The following is a 19,943-nucleotide window of genomic DNA, read 5'->3' as shown; positions in this document are numbered from 1 at the left end:
TGTATGTAAAAATTCTGAAATTCCCTATTCTCTGTGTACAAAAAAAAAAAAATCGAACACTAAGAAATATGTTGTTGGGGTGGGTGGGTGGGGGAAATGTTCCTTATATTTATATAAATATATATATAATATATATATTTTGCTGATGCAGTATACAGTGTGTATATAGTGTGTGTGTGTGTGTGTGTAAATTTATATACACACACATGCAAATAGTTCCTGGAAGAGAACTCTGAATGCTTTGCTAGCAAAACACTGTGGTGTGCAAACCTAGAACTCAATAGAAAAAAAGCCATTTATCTGAAGGCTGCATAGTGGAGAGAGTCTTCAGTTTACCTCATTCTTTGTAGCGGCCCTTGATTTTAACAGGTTTTTGTAATAGGTACAAATACTCCCATACGTTTCTAGGTGCAATTTTAAGTTAAGCTAAAATTCTTTGTAGGGTTAATTTATTTGTATATGATGGTAGAAGGTAAGCTCATGTCAAACCTTATAATTTGGGGAATCTGACACTATTTAAATTATTGGCAACTGTTGTCTGTTGTACAGAGGTTCTCTTTTTCTACTGGCTCGGTCTGTTACATTAATAACACATTTTATATGTTCAAGCACACAATTTTACATAAATACAGAGTTCACTAGTAATATCAATTTACAATATTTTGGCTATTTACAACACTAACTTCACTCTGCTATAAAAAATTATGTTCTTTTCATTTGCAAGCATTATTAATACATCTCCTTTACCAAAAACCTGAGCAATACAATATTTTCTTTATATGCTGTATGCTTTTGTTTGCTAAAAGCTAACATTTTTGCATTTACTTTAAAAGGGCTGTACTAAACCCACAGCTTTACAGTTTTCCTAAAAGAAGCATTTCAGCTAACCCTCAAACCCGCAAATAGTTTTGGAATACAGTGTTTCTCTTCTCCACGTTTCCATGCCTTCATGTCAGTGCTTAGTTGTTTCTCCAGGTGAACAATACAGATAATCTCCTGTTTGAAATGTGGTGCAGGAGAGTCTTTCATGACAGTGGAACTAAGTTTTTCTTCTTTATAGTAAAACGGCAACCCAAATGTCCCTATCAGGTAGAGTTAGAGTCCCGTGTAGTCCATATTTCGCACAGAAATGAATGCACTGTTTTTAAAAAACTACATTATAAATTACAGAATGATTACTTTGGAGATGGGGCTGCCTCCTCAGATATTCAACGTATGAAATGGAAGCGCCTGATGTGTTTCACACTGGCTTGTTTGACATTCATATATTTTACTGTTAATCCAGCAGTGTTTATTGAGAGAGAAAACCCCCAGTGTTTCAGCTCGCTCAGGAGTTGGGGTAAGAGGAGGACCACCACTGCAGTGCATTCCTTGAGTGTGCTGGGGACTGTCACACCTTTCCTTCCCAGGGTCAAAGAAACCTTTGGGGAATGCCCAGGGGAGGCTGTTTTTCCCCGAGTATTATGATATCTAGTCAGTTCTGAGCATACCACTGGATGTGTTCCATGGACATTTGGGATTGCAGTTCCCATAGTGATTTGATTGGTCCTCAGTCAGATGGATCACTTTGAAGGAAAGCTTTGGTTGTCACCATTATACCACTGAAATAGTGTTAGCAAAGTATGGTTCAAATTAATTTATGATATGACCAAGAGCTTTTCTCTTCCAAAAGACAAATTTTATTGTAAATAGTTTCTCAAAATATTTTTAACTGGATCATAAGCATGGGGAGAGAAAGTTTCTCAGCTGCTAAGAATTTCCCCACTGTTTACTTCTTTCACTTACAGTGGTATTGCATATAAGATTGCAAAATTTAAGGTTTTATTTGTATCTATTACCCAAACCATTAAATTGTCTTTAATTTCATCACTGTCTTGGAGGTGCAGTGCATAAAGGGCTGATAGGGGAAAACTCCCTCTAACCAGTCAGCACTCTAACCCAGGATTAAAACCGTCCCATCAAGTAGTATGTGAAGTTAAATCTTTGTACTCTTCCAGACCAAACATTGAAATGGACTTATTCATATAAAAATTCTATAAATCCTGTAAGTGAAAAGATAGACAACTGTCAGCAGTTGCTTTTAAAAAGGTCACTATAATAAGTACTATATAGTACAGTATTAATTTATAGCAGGAAATCATATCTTGTAAACTGTATATAAAACACTGTTTTATGGTGCAATCATTTGTCAAATGTTTGTCTGTTACATTGTTTTTAGAGGGTGTGCATTCTTCCCATACCTAAGAACATCACTGTAAAATCTGCTGAAAACTATTTATAGGTTTTATTTGCACAAGACTTAATTAGTTTGAAATTTTTGGAAGCTCCTATTGAACATGCCTAAACATCTGTAAACATGAAAAATCTTCAATTCATTAAAAGCAAACCTTTCAGTATGATTCTTTCCAAAGGTAATCCATGTTCTATGTTGTTAATGTGTGTATGTAATTTTTCTGACTCTTCTTATAAATCTATTTTCTCTTCCATTTGTTTTGTTTTGAAGGATGGTTTTTTTTTTCTTTTTAATGTTCTAGATGACCAAAACACTTCATTGGTTTTTTACCCTTTTGCCTAAAGCTTTGATATCCCCACCCGATGTTCTGTGAATTCACTGTTTAATCTCTTAAGTAAAATAATAAATAGTCCTGGTGACATACAATCTATTGATTTAGAGGAAAGTCCCTGAAAAAGTATTGGAAACTAACTTTGGATATATTCTTACCTATCATTTTGCATCATGAGCTTCATGGGAAGAACATGTTGCATTTATTTTGTCTTTATTAAAAGACTACTAACCACAAGTTACTCTGATTGTAGTAACTGTTTTATCAGCCCACTTTGGTCTTCTTTTAAAAATTTACATTCACAATTCAAAACAGTAAGCTGTCTTTCAGAACTAATTTTTGAAGGATGAAAATATATGAAGGAAAAAAGTGGCCTGTGTAGGTTGGATTCCCTACACAGGACTTCTTAGTTGTATCACCTCAAGAGATTTTCAAGTTTGTGATCAAGGTCTGTATATTACCCCAAACTTTATTAAGAATTGTTTTCTAATTGGTTATAACATTTTTCAATTAATAGTTTCAAAACAAATTGTTAATACAAACTGTATAAAATGAACATAATTTTCTTCACTTGTATTTTTGTTATTGAGCAAGTTTATCAAAATAAATTGTCTACTAAAGAAACTAAAAAGGCTTCTATTCTATTACTTTGAAATAAGCTTTGATTTTTAAAATTTATTTCTTATAGAGGTTTCACATATTCACACAGTGACACTTACATGCCTCTTGTTTTGGTTTTGTCGTTAGCATCATGCTGAGGGAAGGACAGCCCTCTCTCCTTTCACTCCCATCCTAGCTCCCCCTTAGGGGAGAGATGCCCTTAATATTCCAGAACATGGATTAGGCCATGTTTACCAATAAGAAGAGTCTCTCAGCAGTAAAAGACCACACACATGTGGTTCTCTCTTCTGCATCTTGTTTCCTCAGGCTGGGAGAGAGATAGCGAGCCAAGGCCCCCAAAGCCAGCCGTCTTCCTTCCCTTCCTTCCATGCACAAAGACCTAAGCCCCTTCGTCTTTGCGTCAGTCTTCTGTTTCTACTTTATTGCAGGCCAAAGGAACTTATCTTCTAAGATTCTAGAATTTGGGTTGAAGGAACGATATAGATGCCCTTGGTCTCTAGACTCGTCCATGTGCTCCATCACACCTTTACTGTAACTCTTTTCGGGGTATCAGGATTAGCCCGGCCTAACAATAACTAATGATCAAACAAAACACTGTTCATCCTTTGCTGCTGTTTCTTCTTTATGTGGCCTCTTCAGGAGCCTTATGGAGAGTTGGGACAAGGTAGGATTTGGATGTTCTTGGATCCAGGATCTTAAGGGCATCTTAGGGTGACAACCATCCCAGTTTGCCTGAGACTGAGGGGCTTCCCAGGACATGAGACTTCTAGTGCTATAACTGGGAAAGTTTCAGACAAACAGGGATGAGTTGATCGCTCTGTCTTTACATCATCCAAATCCTGCCCTGATTTGTAACACATATTAGAGGAATTTGAAGGGTTTTTTCTATGAACATTAAAAAATAGGTCAATTGGAAATTGTCATGGTAAACTTCTACTGAACTTCTAAGAGAGGAGGGGCACTTTTTCTTTCTCTTTGGTATTACCATAGGAAAAAGGCAACAGATTGGCTTTAAAAACAACAACATGTGTTTAAAAATACGTTTTTTTGACTTAGTCTTCCATCAACTCTATTCTAACCACTGTTTGGGAAGATTATAGGAAAAACACCAAGACTAGAGGTTTGTGGGTTCCTCTTATGCAAAGTCAACTCTTGTGGGTCACAGTTACCCAGCAACAAAAGTAGTTATTTATAAATGATATTAAAGATAGAAAGCATAATGCTGTATTGTTTTTCCAGAATTTTTCCAGCAGAAGAAAACACTAGGATGATATTTGCACGTACTTTCAAGGTTTCTACAAATCAGCCCCAGTTCCACAGACTAAGACTACCCAACCTTAAATTTCAAGAAGAAATTTTTCATGAGACACATAAAATTTCAGAGCTGAATGAAATCTCAGACAGCATGTCCAGTGTTTCCAGGTTTTAGATGAAGAAATCAAGGACTCAGAAAGGCTTATTGACTATCCCAAAGTCACACAACTAGGTCTCAGTGGAGCACTCAACATAGAAAAGAATGTCTTAGAGGCTGCCCGGTGGCCTAGTGGTTAAGTTCACGTGCTCTGCTTTGGCAGCCTGGGATTGGCCAGATCGGATCCCGGGCGAGGACCTACACACCACTCATCAAGCCATGCTGTGGCAGGTGTCCCACATATAAGGTAGAGGAAGATGGGCATGGATGTTAGCTCAGGGCCAGTCTTCCTCAGTAAAAAGAGGAGGATTGGCAGCGGATGTTAGCTCAGGGCTAATCTTCCTCAAAGAAATAAAAAGAGAAAAGAATGTCTATGACAAATAGACCTTAGACAGTTGTTGACCTAGAACAATTCAAATTCTGTAGCCATTTGAACCAGTCTTCTTTCATCTAATCTCTGTCTACTTCAATCCATCCAAATCATTCCTGCCACAATAATCTTAACACAAAGATTTTTATTTCCTTATTTGAGTTCTTCTCATTCCCGCTGTCTACAGAATGAAGTCCAAACTTCTTTAGCATAGCATTTAAAATCCTTCGTGATCTGGCTTTAGGCTCTCTCTTCAGTCTTATTTCCCACCCCTCTCTCTCTCCACTTTTTACTAACAAACCAGCCTACTCATTCTTTCACTACACCTGCTTTCTGTCTTGGCTGTGTCTGTAATACCTCCTGCATGCAGTTTTTCCTAATCCCTCCCATATTTGAAATATATCTAATTTTTGTGCTTTGTTTCCCTTTTTCTTACACTTCTGTAACAGAACTTACTAGAGGGAAATAGACTGCCTGGATTCAAGTCTCAGTTCCACAATTCTAGCTGTGTGACCCTTAATAAATCACTTGACCTCTGTGAGTCTTGGTTTTCTCATCTGTAGAACGATGCTAATAACACCTACCTCATAGAGTTGTTGTTGTTTTAAATGAGATAAAGCATGGAAAGTGCTTGGCACATAGTAAGCATTCAAATGTTAGTTGCTGCTGTTATTATTAAACACTTCTCTAACTAGATTGTAAACTCAAATGCAAGGAATGTGGCTTTCTCATATTCCCTAGAGACCTGGCACAATGCTTTACACATGAATTGAATTATCATAATTAAATTTGGGGCTAGGTTATAAAGAAAAATTATGAAACTATGTTTCCAGGAGATTTGAAAGACCCAGTCACCCATCTGCCAGGATCATTTCAGTGAAATCCTTCCTGACAGCAGAGGCTTGCCTAGATCGCCCTTTATAAGTAAGTGTGGTGACTTTATTATTTCTTTATTCGTAAGCAGTTGACTGTATAATATGCCAGTTTCGTTGACCTCCTTAGGATTTTTCTGTGGACTCAAGACTGTTACTGAACTCACAGTGCTCTAATATTGATACTTATGCAAAGAGGACCAGGAGGATGCAAGCACCCTGTTGATCCTGAGAGCTCTGGAGGCTTCTTCAGGCTTGTGGGTTCTCCACCCTCTTGAAGCCATACATTTGGTATGTTTTGCAAAGACTTCATTCTGCCAAGATAGTTTTAATTATTTCTGCTAAAAGGAACGAACCTAAGGATTTGATCTCACTTTAGATGTGGTCATCCCCAACTGCCCATTTTATAGCATATTGCCAACGTATTTGGTCACTATTAAATCAATCCCTATTTCTTATCTGTCAGGGCAAGTCAGTAAAATAAACGCTATATCCTGACTCTGGCACTCTTTTCAGGCTGTTTACATATTTAATTTAGTCTAAGACAATTCAAGTATTTTCTTTAATAACAAAATAAAAACTCATTCTTTTACATTGCTTTGTTCTCTGTAGCAAAATGCAAATACAGTTGGCGAACCAAAGAAAATCCTTTCCATCACCCATAATAAATTGCTCTAGGGGAAAAAAATAATCCACATATCTAAGAAAGCTTTCGACTACGTCATCTTCTACATATTTCACTAATGTGGTTAGTGAGTAGCAAAATGGACTCGTGTTGCTGTCCCACCCTCACTCACACACACCACTCATACTTTACCGCATTTCTGTTTTCAGGGTCATCCAAACTTTTTCTTGTCCTAAGTGCTATTGTGGAGAATAAAGTTACCATGACCCTAAACTGGGACCAAAGGATTTTTTTTTTCCGGTGACACGTCTGTAAAATATTTTTAAAATTGAGTATAGAGGGAGCCAGCCCTGTGGATGAGTGGTTAAGTTCACGCACTCTGCTTTGGCGGCCCAGGGTTTTGCCGGTTTGGATCCTGGGCACGGACATGGCACCACTCGTCAGGCCATGCTGAGGAGGCGTCCCACATAGCACAGCCAGAAGGACCTACAACTAGAGGACACAACTGCGTACTGAGGGGGGCCTAGGGGAGAAGAAGAAAAAAAAAGATTGGCAACAGATGTTAGCTCAGGTACCAATTTTAAAAAAATAAAAGAAAAAGTATAGAACATTAAAAGCTCCCTCCTCCACAATCCACCTTCCAGAGATTACCACTGTTAACAGTTTATTAGGTATTCTTCCATTTTGCTGTTTTTACAATATATGTATATCAGGTGTGTATGTATATATGTATATATATATGATGGCTGTGTCCTATTCAGTTATTTTAACAAAAGCAAGATCATATTATACATATTTGCCACTATTTTCTTTTTAAACTTAATTTATGACATAACTTTTTGTGTCCATAAATAAAGATCTTCCTCATTTTTAATGGCTCATACACACAGTCATGTACCTGCATAAAGATGGTCAATGATGGGGGCTGGCCCCGTGGCCGAGTGGTTAAGTTCGTGCGCTCCGCTGCAGGCAGCCCAGTGTTTCGTTGGTTCGAATCCTGGGCGCGGACATGGCACTGCTCATCAAACCACGCTGAGGCAGCGTCCCACATGCCACAACTAGAAGGACCCACAACGAAGAATATACAACTATGTACCGGGGGGCTTTGGGGAGAAAAAAGGAAAAAAAATAAAATCTTTAAAAAAAAAAAAAAGATGGTCAATGATGGACCACATATATGATGATGATCCCATAAGATTAGTACCATATAGGCTAGGTGTGTGATAGGGTACACCATCTAGGTTTGCATAAGTACACTCTATGATGTTCACACAATGAAAAAATTGCCTAATGATGTTTTCTTAGAATGTATTTTCATTGTTAAGCGACACCTGACTCTCTCTATATATTTATCTCTTTCCTTGTTGTTGTACATTTAGGTTGTTTCCCAGTTTTTGCTACTACAAATAATGCTGCTATGAACTTAGGCCTTAGATAACAGAAACTTCCCAAATATTATAACAACCTGACATCCAACTGAAGCATACCAACTAACTCTGTTAAGGCAATTTGTATATTTAAAAATACTGGCTAAGAAATAGTGGCATTCAACAAAAGTTTGGAGAAAGGAACTAACATTAAATTCATGTTATGTGTTTTTCCATATGTTGTCTTAATTAATCCTTGTAAGGTGAAGTGGAGTTGGTTTTTTATAGACTAGAAAACTATGGATCAGAAGGGTGAAAAATTTACCCAAGGTTCTATAACTGGTAATCAGAGAAGCTGGGTTTCAAACCTGGGTTCCCTGACTTCAAATCCAGCACTACTTCTGCTGTCCCGCATTGCCAGTTTGGCTAGTCTAAGGGAAATAAAAATAGCTTGTCCCAGTTGCATTATTCCTTGGCTCAAGACATGAGCAGCTAAATCTATGTATGGTTTGCTTCTTCTGGATGTGGAATGCAAACCATAAAAGGCAGTCCCTACTTAGAAACAACCTGTGGATATTATATATTTTGTTGAAAGGGAAAAAAAGGTACGTAAGTTTAATAATTTAAGTTGTTGGTGTTTAATCTTCCATCATTTCCCTCTCATTGTCACCTTCCTCTCTGCAATCGTCACTAAGTGGTATTTATTTTTTTAAGATTTTATTTTATTTTCCTTTTTCTCCCTAAAGCCCCCCAGTACATAGTTGTATATTCTTCGTTGTGGGTCCTTCTAGTTGTGGCATGTGGGACGCTGCCTCAGCGTGGTTTGATGAGCAGTGCCATGTCCACGCCCAGGATTCGAACCAACGAAACACTGGGCTGCCTGCAGCGGAGCGCGCAAACTTGACCACTCGGCCACGGGGCCAGCCCCACTAAGTGGTATTTTTTAGTGCTAACATCAGTGATTGGTGAACTAGATGATGCCACTCATTGATTTTATTGGGATCCAGGGAAATTTTCCCAAACAGGCCTATCCCCCCATCCCCTCTATAGCGCTTTAAAAAAAAAAAAAATCAGCTAGATGCCTTCTCCCTTGTTGATCGGAAATCTCTTGGTTATTGAGTAGCCTAGGATTGTGCAGAGGTGCGTGACTCCAACATTAGGAAGGCCCCTCCAGTTGTCTGTTATCTGTCTACACTTGTTACAGCTGAGACATCAGCTGTCCCAGGCTGAATGGTGCAGTAGTTCTGTGTGCATCTGATGCTTGAGCATGGGAAACTTCAGTGAGCTAGAAACCCTGCGCCTGTAGACTTTCTCCCTGGATATCTCCAGGACACATTTCTCCTGAGGTCTTGCCATCTCACCAAGGTGTTGCTACCAAACGCTGAGCAGATCCCTACTCCCTCTGATTTTCAGATCCGATTTCCCGACCCCTGTAGGGGCCGTCCTCTCCCCTTTGGCTTCCATGAGAGGCATGTTTGCCTAGTACCCATGTCCCCTTCTTTAGTAAAAACAAATAAACAAACAAACAAACAAAATTCAGCTCTTTTCTTTTGGAAAACTGCCCGTTTCCCAACCTCAGGCCATGTGGTTTCTCTGGCTCCAGGGCTGGACACAGAAGCCAGGTCTGGGTGATTGGTTCAGGAATGGGCATGTCATGTGACAAAACCAAACCTGGGACTTCGCTGGAACTCCTGGGAAAGAGGTGTTCTTCTATGGTTGCTAAGTTGTGGGGAGAAAAGCTAAGCTGCTGGTGGCCAAGTTTGCCAACCACTCATGAAGAGCCTGCCTAGGAATACAGCCATCACAGAGAAAAGGAAGCTGAGAAATGGAGATAGATTTCCATTAACATCATTTTAGCCTTTGGATCAAGCCATGCCTGAAGCTAGCGCTATCCCTGGACTTTTCTGTTATTTGAGTAAATAAATTCCCTTTTTTCCTTATGCCAGTTTGAGTTGGGCTTCTGTCTTTTAACTGAAAGAATCTTGATACACTCCCACTTTCCTCTTGACATTAAACACATCCCTCACCTTCCGCGTTTTGGCATGTCACTTTAATCTTTCAGTTAGCTTAGGCTTTTACAATAGACAGAAAAAAACTGTTGACTTCAGGCTACTTCTCAACCCAACAAAAAGCACCTCTTACTGGCTTGAAATGGAGGTAAGAAATAAACAAAGCAAAATACAAAGTAATATCTAAAAAAATATATCACACAATAATATTGTGTTAGTCTGTTTGGGCTGCTCTAACAAAATACCATAGACTACGTGGCTTATAAAAAGCAAATGAGCTTGCTGTGAACTTAAGAAATACTTTCAGTTTGTAGGGCCTTTTACTTCTAAAATAAAGTCCCTAGATTCACACATTTTACTTTTGTGTCTTTATCTTACAGAAACAAAATCTCACAGCACGCAAAGATGTAAAACAATGTACATTGAAACATCACTTTAAAATAATTTATTTCTCATAGTTCTGGAGGCCAGAAGTTCAAGATCAGGGCGCCAGCATGGTTGGGTAAGGTCCCTCTTCTGGGATGCCGACTTCTTGTCATATCCTCACATGGCAGAAGGGGGCTAGGGAGCTCTGTCGGCCCTCTTTTATAAGGGCACTAATCCCATTCAGGAGGGCTCTGCCTTCATGACCTAATCGCCTCCCACAGCCCCCACCTCCTTGTACCATTACATTAGAGGTTAGGTTTTCAACATATATGAATTTTGGAGGGACACCTTCAGAACATAGCAAATATATTTTGGGCAATGGGACCAGGTTAGAGCTCCTAAATAAAGACCAGAGATGAGGTGACCCTGATCAGGTTCCAAGAACCTACGGTAAGAGAAAGAGAAATTCCTATTGTGCTCCGATCCCATACATGGGTCTAATCATGAGCTACATAGAGTCTGAGGAGAGCTGAGAAAGATGGCACCTGCACATAGCCTTCCTCTTGGCTGGTCATACAGCCTGAAAATCCTACTCTGCTTTATCCATCTGGCACAGATACACCCAGAATGTGTAAGTCATGTCAGCTCAAGCAGAAAAAAGAAGTAACAATGACTTCTCAATGTTGGATTTTACCTCTTGTAAATATTAAAAACCCATGTATCCAGGAGCAAAGGAAGTTGGGAGGATGGTAAACCATCTTGGGACGTCATGTCTCCAAAAACTGTGTCTCAGAGCTATCCAGCCCCTTCTACCCAGGATTTCTAGGAAGGTGGGCACAAGGACTGCCACCTCTCATTCACGGAGTAGCCATTGGTTGGTTGCTTTCAGCCTCTTGTGACTCTTACCTCTTCTGACTTCCTTGCCTCTTTACGATCTCCCTCCTCTCCTGCCTTGTTGGTGTTGACCAAACGCCTTGGATTTACACATGCTACTCACAACCCATGACTATTCTGCCCGGAGTGACTGGTGGTCGGTAAACAGTTTATTTTGAGGGGTTCTATTGTTTCTGATCGTCCTATAGGAGCCACTCCTGGGGTCAACATTCTCTACCATATGATCACTACCACAAGTCATATGTGTTCTAAACTATAAAATTAAAGGTTCAGAAGGTGAAGACAGTGATTTGTGAAATGACCTGGATAAGAAAAATTAAGTGCAGATCCCTTAGCCACTTATAAGCTGGTTGACATTGGGTACATCACTTCATTTCTCTTAACTTCCATAAAAGAAGGATTTGAAGAGGTCCCCAACTATAGGCCAAGGGCTGGTTACATCATAATCACCTGGGGCCATTGTTAAAGATTCATGTTCCCACACTTTACCTCAGTTCTGTCTCAAGCTCCCAGATAGGAATGTATGTATGTTTTCTTAACAAACAACCCAGATGGTTCTGATGGGCATCTGGGTTTGGGAACCACTGCAGTAAATGATCTCTTCCGATGCTAAGAGGTCACTGAGCCTACTGCTACACTAGCCAGGTTTGAGTGGGGCCGAACCTGGGGAGGGCGGTGAGGGGCTGTCAGACATCTCCCAGGGATTGTGTTTGGGGGACCCCAGGGAATCTGAGGAGGAAGAGAAGGTTATCACCTTCCACTCCTGTCACAGGTTCTCTGCTACCTTTCTTCAGTTCCTACCAAAGGAAGGTAGCAGGCACCAGGCCTCTACTGGCCTAAACCATAGTTCTCTGCTGACCCAGAGGTTCTAAAAATAGAAAAGAGGTCCAAATCCTGCTTCCAGGTTTTTGTGGGGGTGGAGAAAAGCAGAGAGGCCTGGGAGAGGTTGTTATCAACAACAAAGTGGTAATTTCTTCCCTGGGGGAAAGCAGGTTTTTCCCTGTCCCTGCCACAAGCTGCAATGGTGCAGTCTGTTACCTTGGAGACCAGCTAACACTTCCCAGCAGGGCAAGCTTCACTGTTGAGTTGCTTAGAGGAACTAGAAGTGGGAACCAGGCAAAGCAGGGTTGTGGGATGACCGGGACCCTTCTCCTAAAGAAGGAGAAATAAATGGAGAAATGCAGGTGAGGTGAGTATCACAAGGGTTGACAGGGTGGTAAGAGAGAGGGTGGGGGAGGCCCGGATGTTAGCCTATGGACTGAGGGAGAAAGATTTAGGGAGCCTGGGGTCTTAAGCATCTACTCCCTACATGCCAGGCATTGTGGTAGGTGCTGGGGGTCCAACAGTAGACAAGGAAGTAATGGGGCTGCTCCAGAGAAGGACCATGATGACTTGGTCTGAGACAGCCAGAAGGCAGCAAGAGGAGGAAACGATTTCCTCCATGGGGGTTGGGGGCCAGCAAATGGGGTTCAGGAAAGACTTTCTGGGTTTTCTTGTCAAACAAAAAGGACAAAGGGCATTTCTAGAAGTATGTCCAACTTGAGCAAAGAAGGGTATGAAATAGCAAGGTGTGTGTCAGTAGGGGTTGCCAGGGACTGTAGAAGGATGCAAGATGGGGTCGAGAGGTAAGCAAAGAACAGATCCTGAAGGAATGATAACCCTTGTGAAGAAGGTTTGACATGCTTATCCATAGCACTGAGGAGCCATGGCAGGGTCTGAAACAGGTAGCAATAAGAACAACTCTGCATATTGGAAAAATCCCTGTAGCAGCAGAACGTAAAGTGGATTGGATGGGGGCAAGACTAGAGGTTGTTTAGCAGTTAAAAATACAAACCCTGGGGATGGCTTTATGCTGGATAAATATTTAGGAGAATCCTAGGTCCAGCTGTTAGCAAACCAGGAAGTTAGCTGAAGGTTTTCTTGTAGCCATTACTCAGGGCGACCTGTCTCCCTTTGGCCAAGATGCTGTCTCGCAAGGACTGGTTTTCATGTTCTCTTCCCCTCCCGAGACCACTCCCCCGGGGAATGTGGCCCACCTTTGTCTATTCTCTCGAGCTTCCCTAAGTACATTTATTCAACACATGCTTTTTAAGCAGCTACTGTGTTCTAGGCACTGATTACACAAAAGGGTTCTAGCCGTGAATGTAACTAAGTCCCTGCCCACATGGATCTTGCTTCTGGTGGGTTGATGGGTGAGAGAGAAAGGGGGAGAGGCAGATAATAAATAAGTATGCGGAACGTCAGATGATGAAATGTGCTATGGAGAAAACAAAGCAGGCTAGAGGGAGGACTATGGGAGGAATCGAAGAAGACCTCTCTAATAAGGTTTGATTTGAGCGAAGGCTGCATCCTGTTCCTCTCTGCCTCCCCAGGACCAGCTCTCTCTGGTACCCAGTAGGTACTCTATAAACGTTCAGGGATGAATGATTGCTTAAGCGTCCTATGCTGAAGTGCTTGAAGATGCAGCCCAGGGGCCAGCCCCATGGCCGAGTGGTTAAGTTCCCGCACTCCACTTCAGTGTCCCAGGGTTTTGCTGGTTCGGATCCTGGGGGCAGACGTGGTGCTGCTCGTCAGGTCATGCTGAGGCGGCGTCCCACAAGCCACAACTAGAGGGACCCACAATTAAATAATATACAAATATGTACTGGGGGGATTTGGGGAGAAAAAGCAGAAAAAAAAAAAGAAGATTGACAACAGTTGTTAGCTCAGGCGCCAATCATTAAAAAAGAAAAAAAAGATGCAGCCCATTTTTTAAATGGTATCCTCCATTTCTATAGTACCTCCTCCATCGGCCCACACAAGTCATCCCAAAGTCCAGCCATGCAGGCCTCTGAATTCATTAAGTGTTGTTAGTCACTCACTGAAAAGAGGGGGCTGGGACACCGTGGGGTGTCCAGGGTCCCTGAGGCATTTCTATTTCCACAGTCTCTGCCACTAGAGTACTGCCAGCAAAGAGTACTGAAGGAACGCCAGTTTTTATTTTTTTAGACATTGCCACATTATCTTGGTGCTTCCCAAAAAGCAAAGCATCCTCTGAATAAACGATTAAAGACCAAAAAGAGAAAAGCAAGTTGCTAAATTATCATTAGGTTATTTAATGATTTCATAAGAATGCACACTCTGAGTTAAAGCTGCAGCTCCGTTTGGAGTGTCTCGCTTGCTGTCTTAGCCAGTATTTTTTTGGTTTCAAGGAACAGAAACCTAAAATGAGCTAGCTTAAGCCAAAATGTAGGGAATTATAAAGAACAGAGTATCTCATGGAACCCAAGAGAAAGTGGTCAGTTCTCACAAGCACCTGGGATCAGTGATTAGAAATTCAAGAACCAAGGCAGTTTCTCAACTGCCTTCTCTCCCTTCACCTCCCCTCCTCAAAACATTGTCTGCCAGTCCCTGCTCTCATGTAAATTACAGTTTAACAGGAGAGAGACACCAATTTTTAAAAATCACACTAATGAATGTATCATTCTGAATTAAGTGCTCTGAAAGAAAGGCACACAGTCCTATGAAAGTTTATATAATACAAAGGACTCTGAAATAAAGTGGGATGCTGGAGAAGACTTCCCTGAAGAAGTGACATTTAAGCTGAAATGTCAAGGATGAGTAGGTTGGGGGAGGGGAGAAAAATGTTCTAGAGCAAAGATAGCACGTGATAAGGCCCTGTGGCTAAAGGAACTATGTAGTATTCCAGGAACTGAAGTGAGGGGGGTTGTGGAACACTGGAGAGAGAAGTGGTGAAGTGGGAAAGCCAGAGATGTAGGTGGGCAGCAGCCGGACCATGCAATCATCTAGTGCCATCATAAGGATCTTAGTCTTCTCCTGGAAATCAAGGGAAGCCTTTGGACAGTTTTAATCAGAAAGGAGAAGAGGAGGAGTGACATTGGGCTTGTGTTTTTTTAAAGATCATTCTGGCTTCAGTGAAGAGAACAGATTGGATGAGAGGACTGGGGGGATGCAGGGAGGCCCGTTAGGGTCTATGGCAGAGACAACTGTGGAGTGGACACAAGAAATGTCAGTGGAGACAGATAAGTGGAGAGATTTGAGAGAGGTAAAATCAACAAGATTAGGTGATGAATTGGATATGGGGAATGAAGCATCAAGAATAATTCCTAGGTTTCTGACTCAAATAAGTAAATGGATGGTGACTCTTTTCTCTAAGCTAGAGAACAATGAAAAGAGGATAGGTTTGTAGGGAGTTAGAATTCAATCTTGGACATATTGAGTTTGAGGTATTTCAATTGGAAATATCCAGGGTCAATGGATGCACGGGTCTGGAGTGTGAGTGAGAGGTCTGGGCTTTTGACATACAATTGGGAATCATTGGTGTATAGGTGGTAGTTGAAGCCGTGGACAAGGTTAGATTGCCTAGGAAAAGAGGAGAAAGTGAGAAGAGAAACGTATACACAATTCAGCCTCAAGGAACACCGACTTAAAGTGCTCAGGTAGAGGACGATGAGTCTGCAAAGAAGACTGAGAAGGAGCAGAGAGCAAGAAGGAAGCCGGGAGGAAGCCAGGGATACCAAGGCAGGGAATGACCACTCACTCCACTTTTCTCTGGAGACAGTCTTCCTGCTTCTGAATGTGGCCCCAGAGCTCTGAATTCCGAATTCCCAGAGAGAGAATGTGATTGATCCATCTTGGATACAGGTCTACACTGATTCAATAAGCTACAACTAGCAGGCTGTAGAGACTCACCCATTTGAGTACAGATGCAGTTCTCAGACAAAGAACTCAACATCATCTCAATATTTTTCCTTTCTCCTCCCCCTTCTCGAAATCCTTATGGTCACTTACTGTCCTCTCTGCCTGGTCCAACCTTCACCATACTGTTAACATGCCTTCCTCCTTTTTGTCCTTCAAGAAGGTCACCTTTGCTGACTACGTTACCTGTGCAAAATAGATCCCCTTTCCTGATTACTCTCTACTATATCATCCTGTTTACTTCCTTCATAACACTTTCCACAATTTGTAATTACAATATTTAATTTTTTAATATCAGTCTTCCCCTCTAGAACGTAAGCTCTGCATGGACAAGGACAATATCCAGATGAGTGGTTCTCAGCTGAGGACAGTCGTGCCCCCAGGAAACATCAGGCGATGTCTAGAGATATTTTTGGTTGTCACAACCTTGGGGAGCAGGAATGCTACTGGCATCTAATAAGTAGAGGCCAGAGATGCTGCTAAGCTTCTTACAATGCACAGGACAGCCTCACAACAAAGGATTATCCTGTCCAAATAGTCAAAAGTGCCAAAGTTGAGAAACCTTTGTTATCTTGTTCACCATTGTGTGCTCAGCATGTAGCACAAAGCTGATGCCTAGTAGGTGTTTGATAAGTATTTACGGAATGAATAAATTAAAAGAGTTGAGCTGAATGTAGATACCCCCAAAGCTCTTGTCTCTATGCTGCACTTATCCTTATCTTTTCTGGTATTCTTTTCCTTCCTAGGAAAATAAGCAGTGGGTGGTTTTATAATGGCTACACAAACTAGTCATGACTTTCATGGTCAAGATAACAAGTTTCTGGAAAATCATTGGTAAGCATCTTCTCTGATTTTTCAAATGAAAACAACAGTATTTTGCCCATAGGAGTTGAGAGGGCTAGCCCTGCCTTGAAGTGAGACTGGTCAAACGGTCATGGTGTCATCTTATAACTGAGGGCTTCAGTTCTCTAACTACCAGAACAAGAGAATAAAATGTCTTAGGAACCTGGAGCCCACATTTTATCAGCACTCTACGTGAACCCTTCCCAGTTACTGCACAGAAATAAAAATGTTTCTGGAGGCCCTGGCAGCGTGGAGTCAATGTCCAGTGCTGGGGCACTGATCACAACACTTTGTGTTTTGTAGCATGAGGAGAAACAATGGCAGAGATCCAAAGAAGCAATTGAATCAGAAGGATATCAATGGACTTGGCCAAAATCCAGACGATGGACTACTGGTTACACACGTCAACCAGACACAGGACTTACTGGTAAAAACCATGGTGTTTTAACTGAGTCACAGTGCCTACAAACCATAGTCAGGGAATGCAGAATGGGTTAAATTCTGGCTATTTCTTTTTTCACATAGGATCCCAGGACTGAAAAAGATTAGCAAAGCATTCATCGCTAATCTGCCTTTAGAAGTGACTGAAGAATTTTTTTACTGTTTCTAGAAATTTGATGGCCTTCTTGGCCATATCATTAAATATTCAGGAGCATGTGAAGACTCTGTCCATGTTATCAAAGCCTAAAGTCTAAGGAATTTAATCTAAAATTCCCCTTCCTGAGATTTGTTTTTCTTTTAGGATTCCTTAAAATCTAGATCCAAAAATCAGTTTCAGTAAGTGCTATTGGAACAAGAGAGTTATGGCAGAAGAATTCATCTCTAGAATATCCAGAACTGTGGTTTTAGGCTGACATTCCATGTGTAAATAAGCTATCTTCCCGAGATGGTGAGTGGGTTTGCTAGAACTCAGAATTCATTCTACCATAGAAACTACTGTCATCAGGGGTTGTCAGGTGCAAGCCTAGCCCATAACTGTCTATCTAATCCACACTAGAGTTTACCTTTGAAACGATAACCAGTCAGAAACAGTACAGTTTTAATTCTGGCAATGACACAATCAGGAAAATAGTCATGTTTTACTTTTCTCAAGTATTGGCACTTACGGGAAAGCAAGTTTAAAAGGAAATGAGGAAATGTCGATAGAGTCTTGAGACTCTGAAGAATTCTTTCAATGACTTCAGGTGTTGATATGAGTCTTTATTTCATCTAATTTAATATCAAAATATGTGACTTACCAGGTGTACCAGGACCACATGTATATTTATCAGCTGCAGCTGAAGCCACAGTGAATAGCAGGGAAAGAGGGAAAGGACTGCCCAACACACAGATCCTGCTAGTCTCTGTGGAAAGCACATAAGTTATCAGTATGCCCTACAGTCAAAACCTATGATGCGTTTAATGGTGGATCTTCAAATATTAATAACATAAAATCCATATCCTAAAACATGATGGATCGTTTCAAAAGCAAGTAAAATGGAAGAAAGGAGAATCCAGTCTACTGCACTCAGCGTCAGCAACCAGGGAGATGGTTGAGTCCTGAAAGACAAGAAGAGTGACATCTAGTGTTCATTCGACGTGCAGCAGTGTTTCCCTAAGTGTGGGACCGTGATTTGAGGCGATGCTGTTCAAGGGCAGGACCTTAATTAGCATAGAATCACATAAGGAGAAAGTCATTCTTTCAATCAGTTCTCTCCCCATCCTTCAGGAAGACAGTCACGGTTTGGTGCCAGTTTAAAGGCTATGGCCTTTAGTGTGATTATGAGCGTGACTTGAGCTATATACTGTGTGGGTTTGAATCCCAGCTTCACCCCTTACCAGCTGTGTGACTTTGGGCAAATTACTTAAATTCTCCATGCCTCAGTTTCCTTGTCAGTAAAATGGGGTTAATGATGGAACCTACTCTGTAGGATTAAATGAGTTAATATATGGAAAGTGCTTGACACATAACAAGTGCTATTTAAGTGTTAGCTCTTATTATTAGTCTATACTATCTAGTTGGAATATAACAGCATTTTCTTTTCATTGTCTTTGTTTTGAGGTTACCTTCTATTTATGACAACCTGAAGGGGAAATAAGGATTACTGTTGGGAACTGTTTACGCAGCAACACTCAAGCTATGCTCTATAGCACAGCTTCACAGGTCCTACAACCCATTTTGCAGGTGAAGAAAGAGAGATGCATGACTTGCCCAGCATCACACAGCTAGTCAATGGAGATGCCCAGTGTAGGGCACTCCTTTCTTCTCTCCCCCTCTTTCTCTCTCCTTTCCTTTGTCCTATCCACTGTAGCTCAGATAGTTTCCAACTTCCTGTCCACCACCTCGCCCACCACAGTGAAAGCCCTGATAAATACAGGCTCAAGCAGAACGCACTTAGGGTTCAAGCAGGTGTCAGGAGCAGGGTGAAGGCATCTCTGAATCTAGACTGGGGTCCCAATGGGTTAAATAGTGATCAGGCCCATTCCACAGTCATCGGATGCTGTGGGGTAGTTTCTCTCACAGTGAGATGGAGCCAGCCTCCCCTTTTGATGCCATTCCACACCTTGAGTGATGGCCAGCTATGGCAACATGTAAGGCCCATCTATATCACATAAACAACTGTGGTTGTCCTGGAAGCTCTTGCAGAATCCTGTCTGATCCAGGCCTTCCACAACTTTCCAGCCTCTTCTCATGTCATGCTACCCTGTATTCACTACACTCCAACCACAGTTGCCACCTTTCTGTTCTGCCAACACTCTGACCCCTTCCCCACTCTGTGCCTCTGCCTGGAATGTGCATTCCCCAGCTATGCACAGGCCTGGCTGCTTCCTCACCTTCAGATCTCAACTCAGAGACACCTTCTCTGACCCCATGCCAGCTAAAGCGACCTCCTCATCTCCACCCTCATCCTTTGCTATCACATGTCTCTGCTCCATTTTCTTGATAGAACTGGTTTTTTTTTCCTGAAATTATGTACACTGATTTCATTTCTTCTTTATTTTCCATCTACCCACACTAGAATGTTAGCTCCAAGAAGGCAAGAACATTTCTATTTTGTTCACACTGTGCCCCAACACCAGGACCATGCCCACTTCATAGTAGGGCTCAGAAACACCCAGTAGAAAGAGGACGAAATGCCCGCCTCCAGAAGAGGTGAATAAGGCAGGGTGAACTCAGAGCCTCAGGTCAGCTCACTCACCTTCTGGCTCCCAGAAAGCATCTCCAATGTGGAATGCTTACCATGACTGACTTCAGCTCCACCACCAAGGCCACCTCCCACAACCTGGACTTACCACTATGTAAGTGACACAGGTGTCACTAGG

The 19,943-nt window shown here is 41.5% G+C and overlaps 1 protein-coding gene across 8 annotated transcripts in view; it reads left to right on the top strand.

Moving 5' to 3' along the window:
- Positions 1-12,149: 12,149 nt before the first annotated feature.
- VWA3A (von Willebrand factor A domain containing 3A) overlaps positions 12,150-19,943 on the top strand; it is a 55,703-nt gene continuing 47,909 nt past the window's right edge. For 5 of the 8 annotated variants that reach the window (XR_011494267.1, XR_011494266.1, XR_011494268.1 and 2 more), the window contains exons 1-3: positions 12,151-12,288; positions 16,544-16,631; positions 16,944-17,067. Coding sequence is in view for 3 of the 8 variants with exons in the window: in XM_070484774.1 (XP_070340875.1) it covers positions 16,570-16,631; positions 16,944-17,067 (186 nt within the window). In the remaining 5 variants the exon portion in view is untranslated. Of the gene's footprint in view, positions 12,289-16,543; positions 16,632-16,943; positions 17,068-19,943 lie in introns of all 8 variants that reach the window. The other 3 variants (XM_070484776.1, XM_070484775.1, XM_070484773.1) reach the window with 3 other exon arrangements.

The sequence above is a fragment of the Equus asinus genome, chromosome 14 (genome assembly GCF_041296235.1).
Source record: "Equus asinus isolate D_3611 breed Donkey chromosome 14, EquAss-T2T_v2, whole genome shotgun sequence".
In the NCBI taxonomy this organism is placed as follows: domain Eukaryota; kingdom Metazoa; phylum Chordata; class Mammalia; order Perissodactyla; family Equidae; genus Equus; species Equus asinus.
Note: the sequence above shows the minus strand (reverse complement) of the source record. Positions and strands in the feature narration are given on the sequence as shown.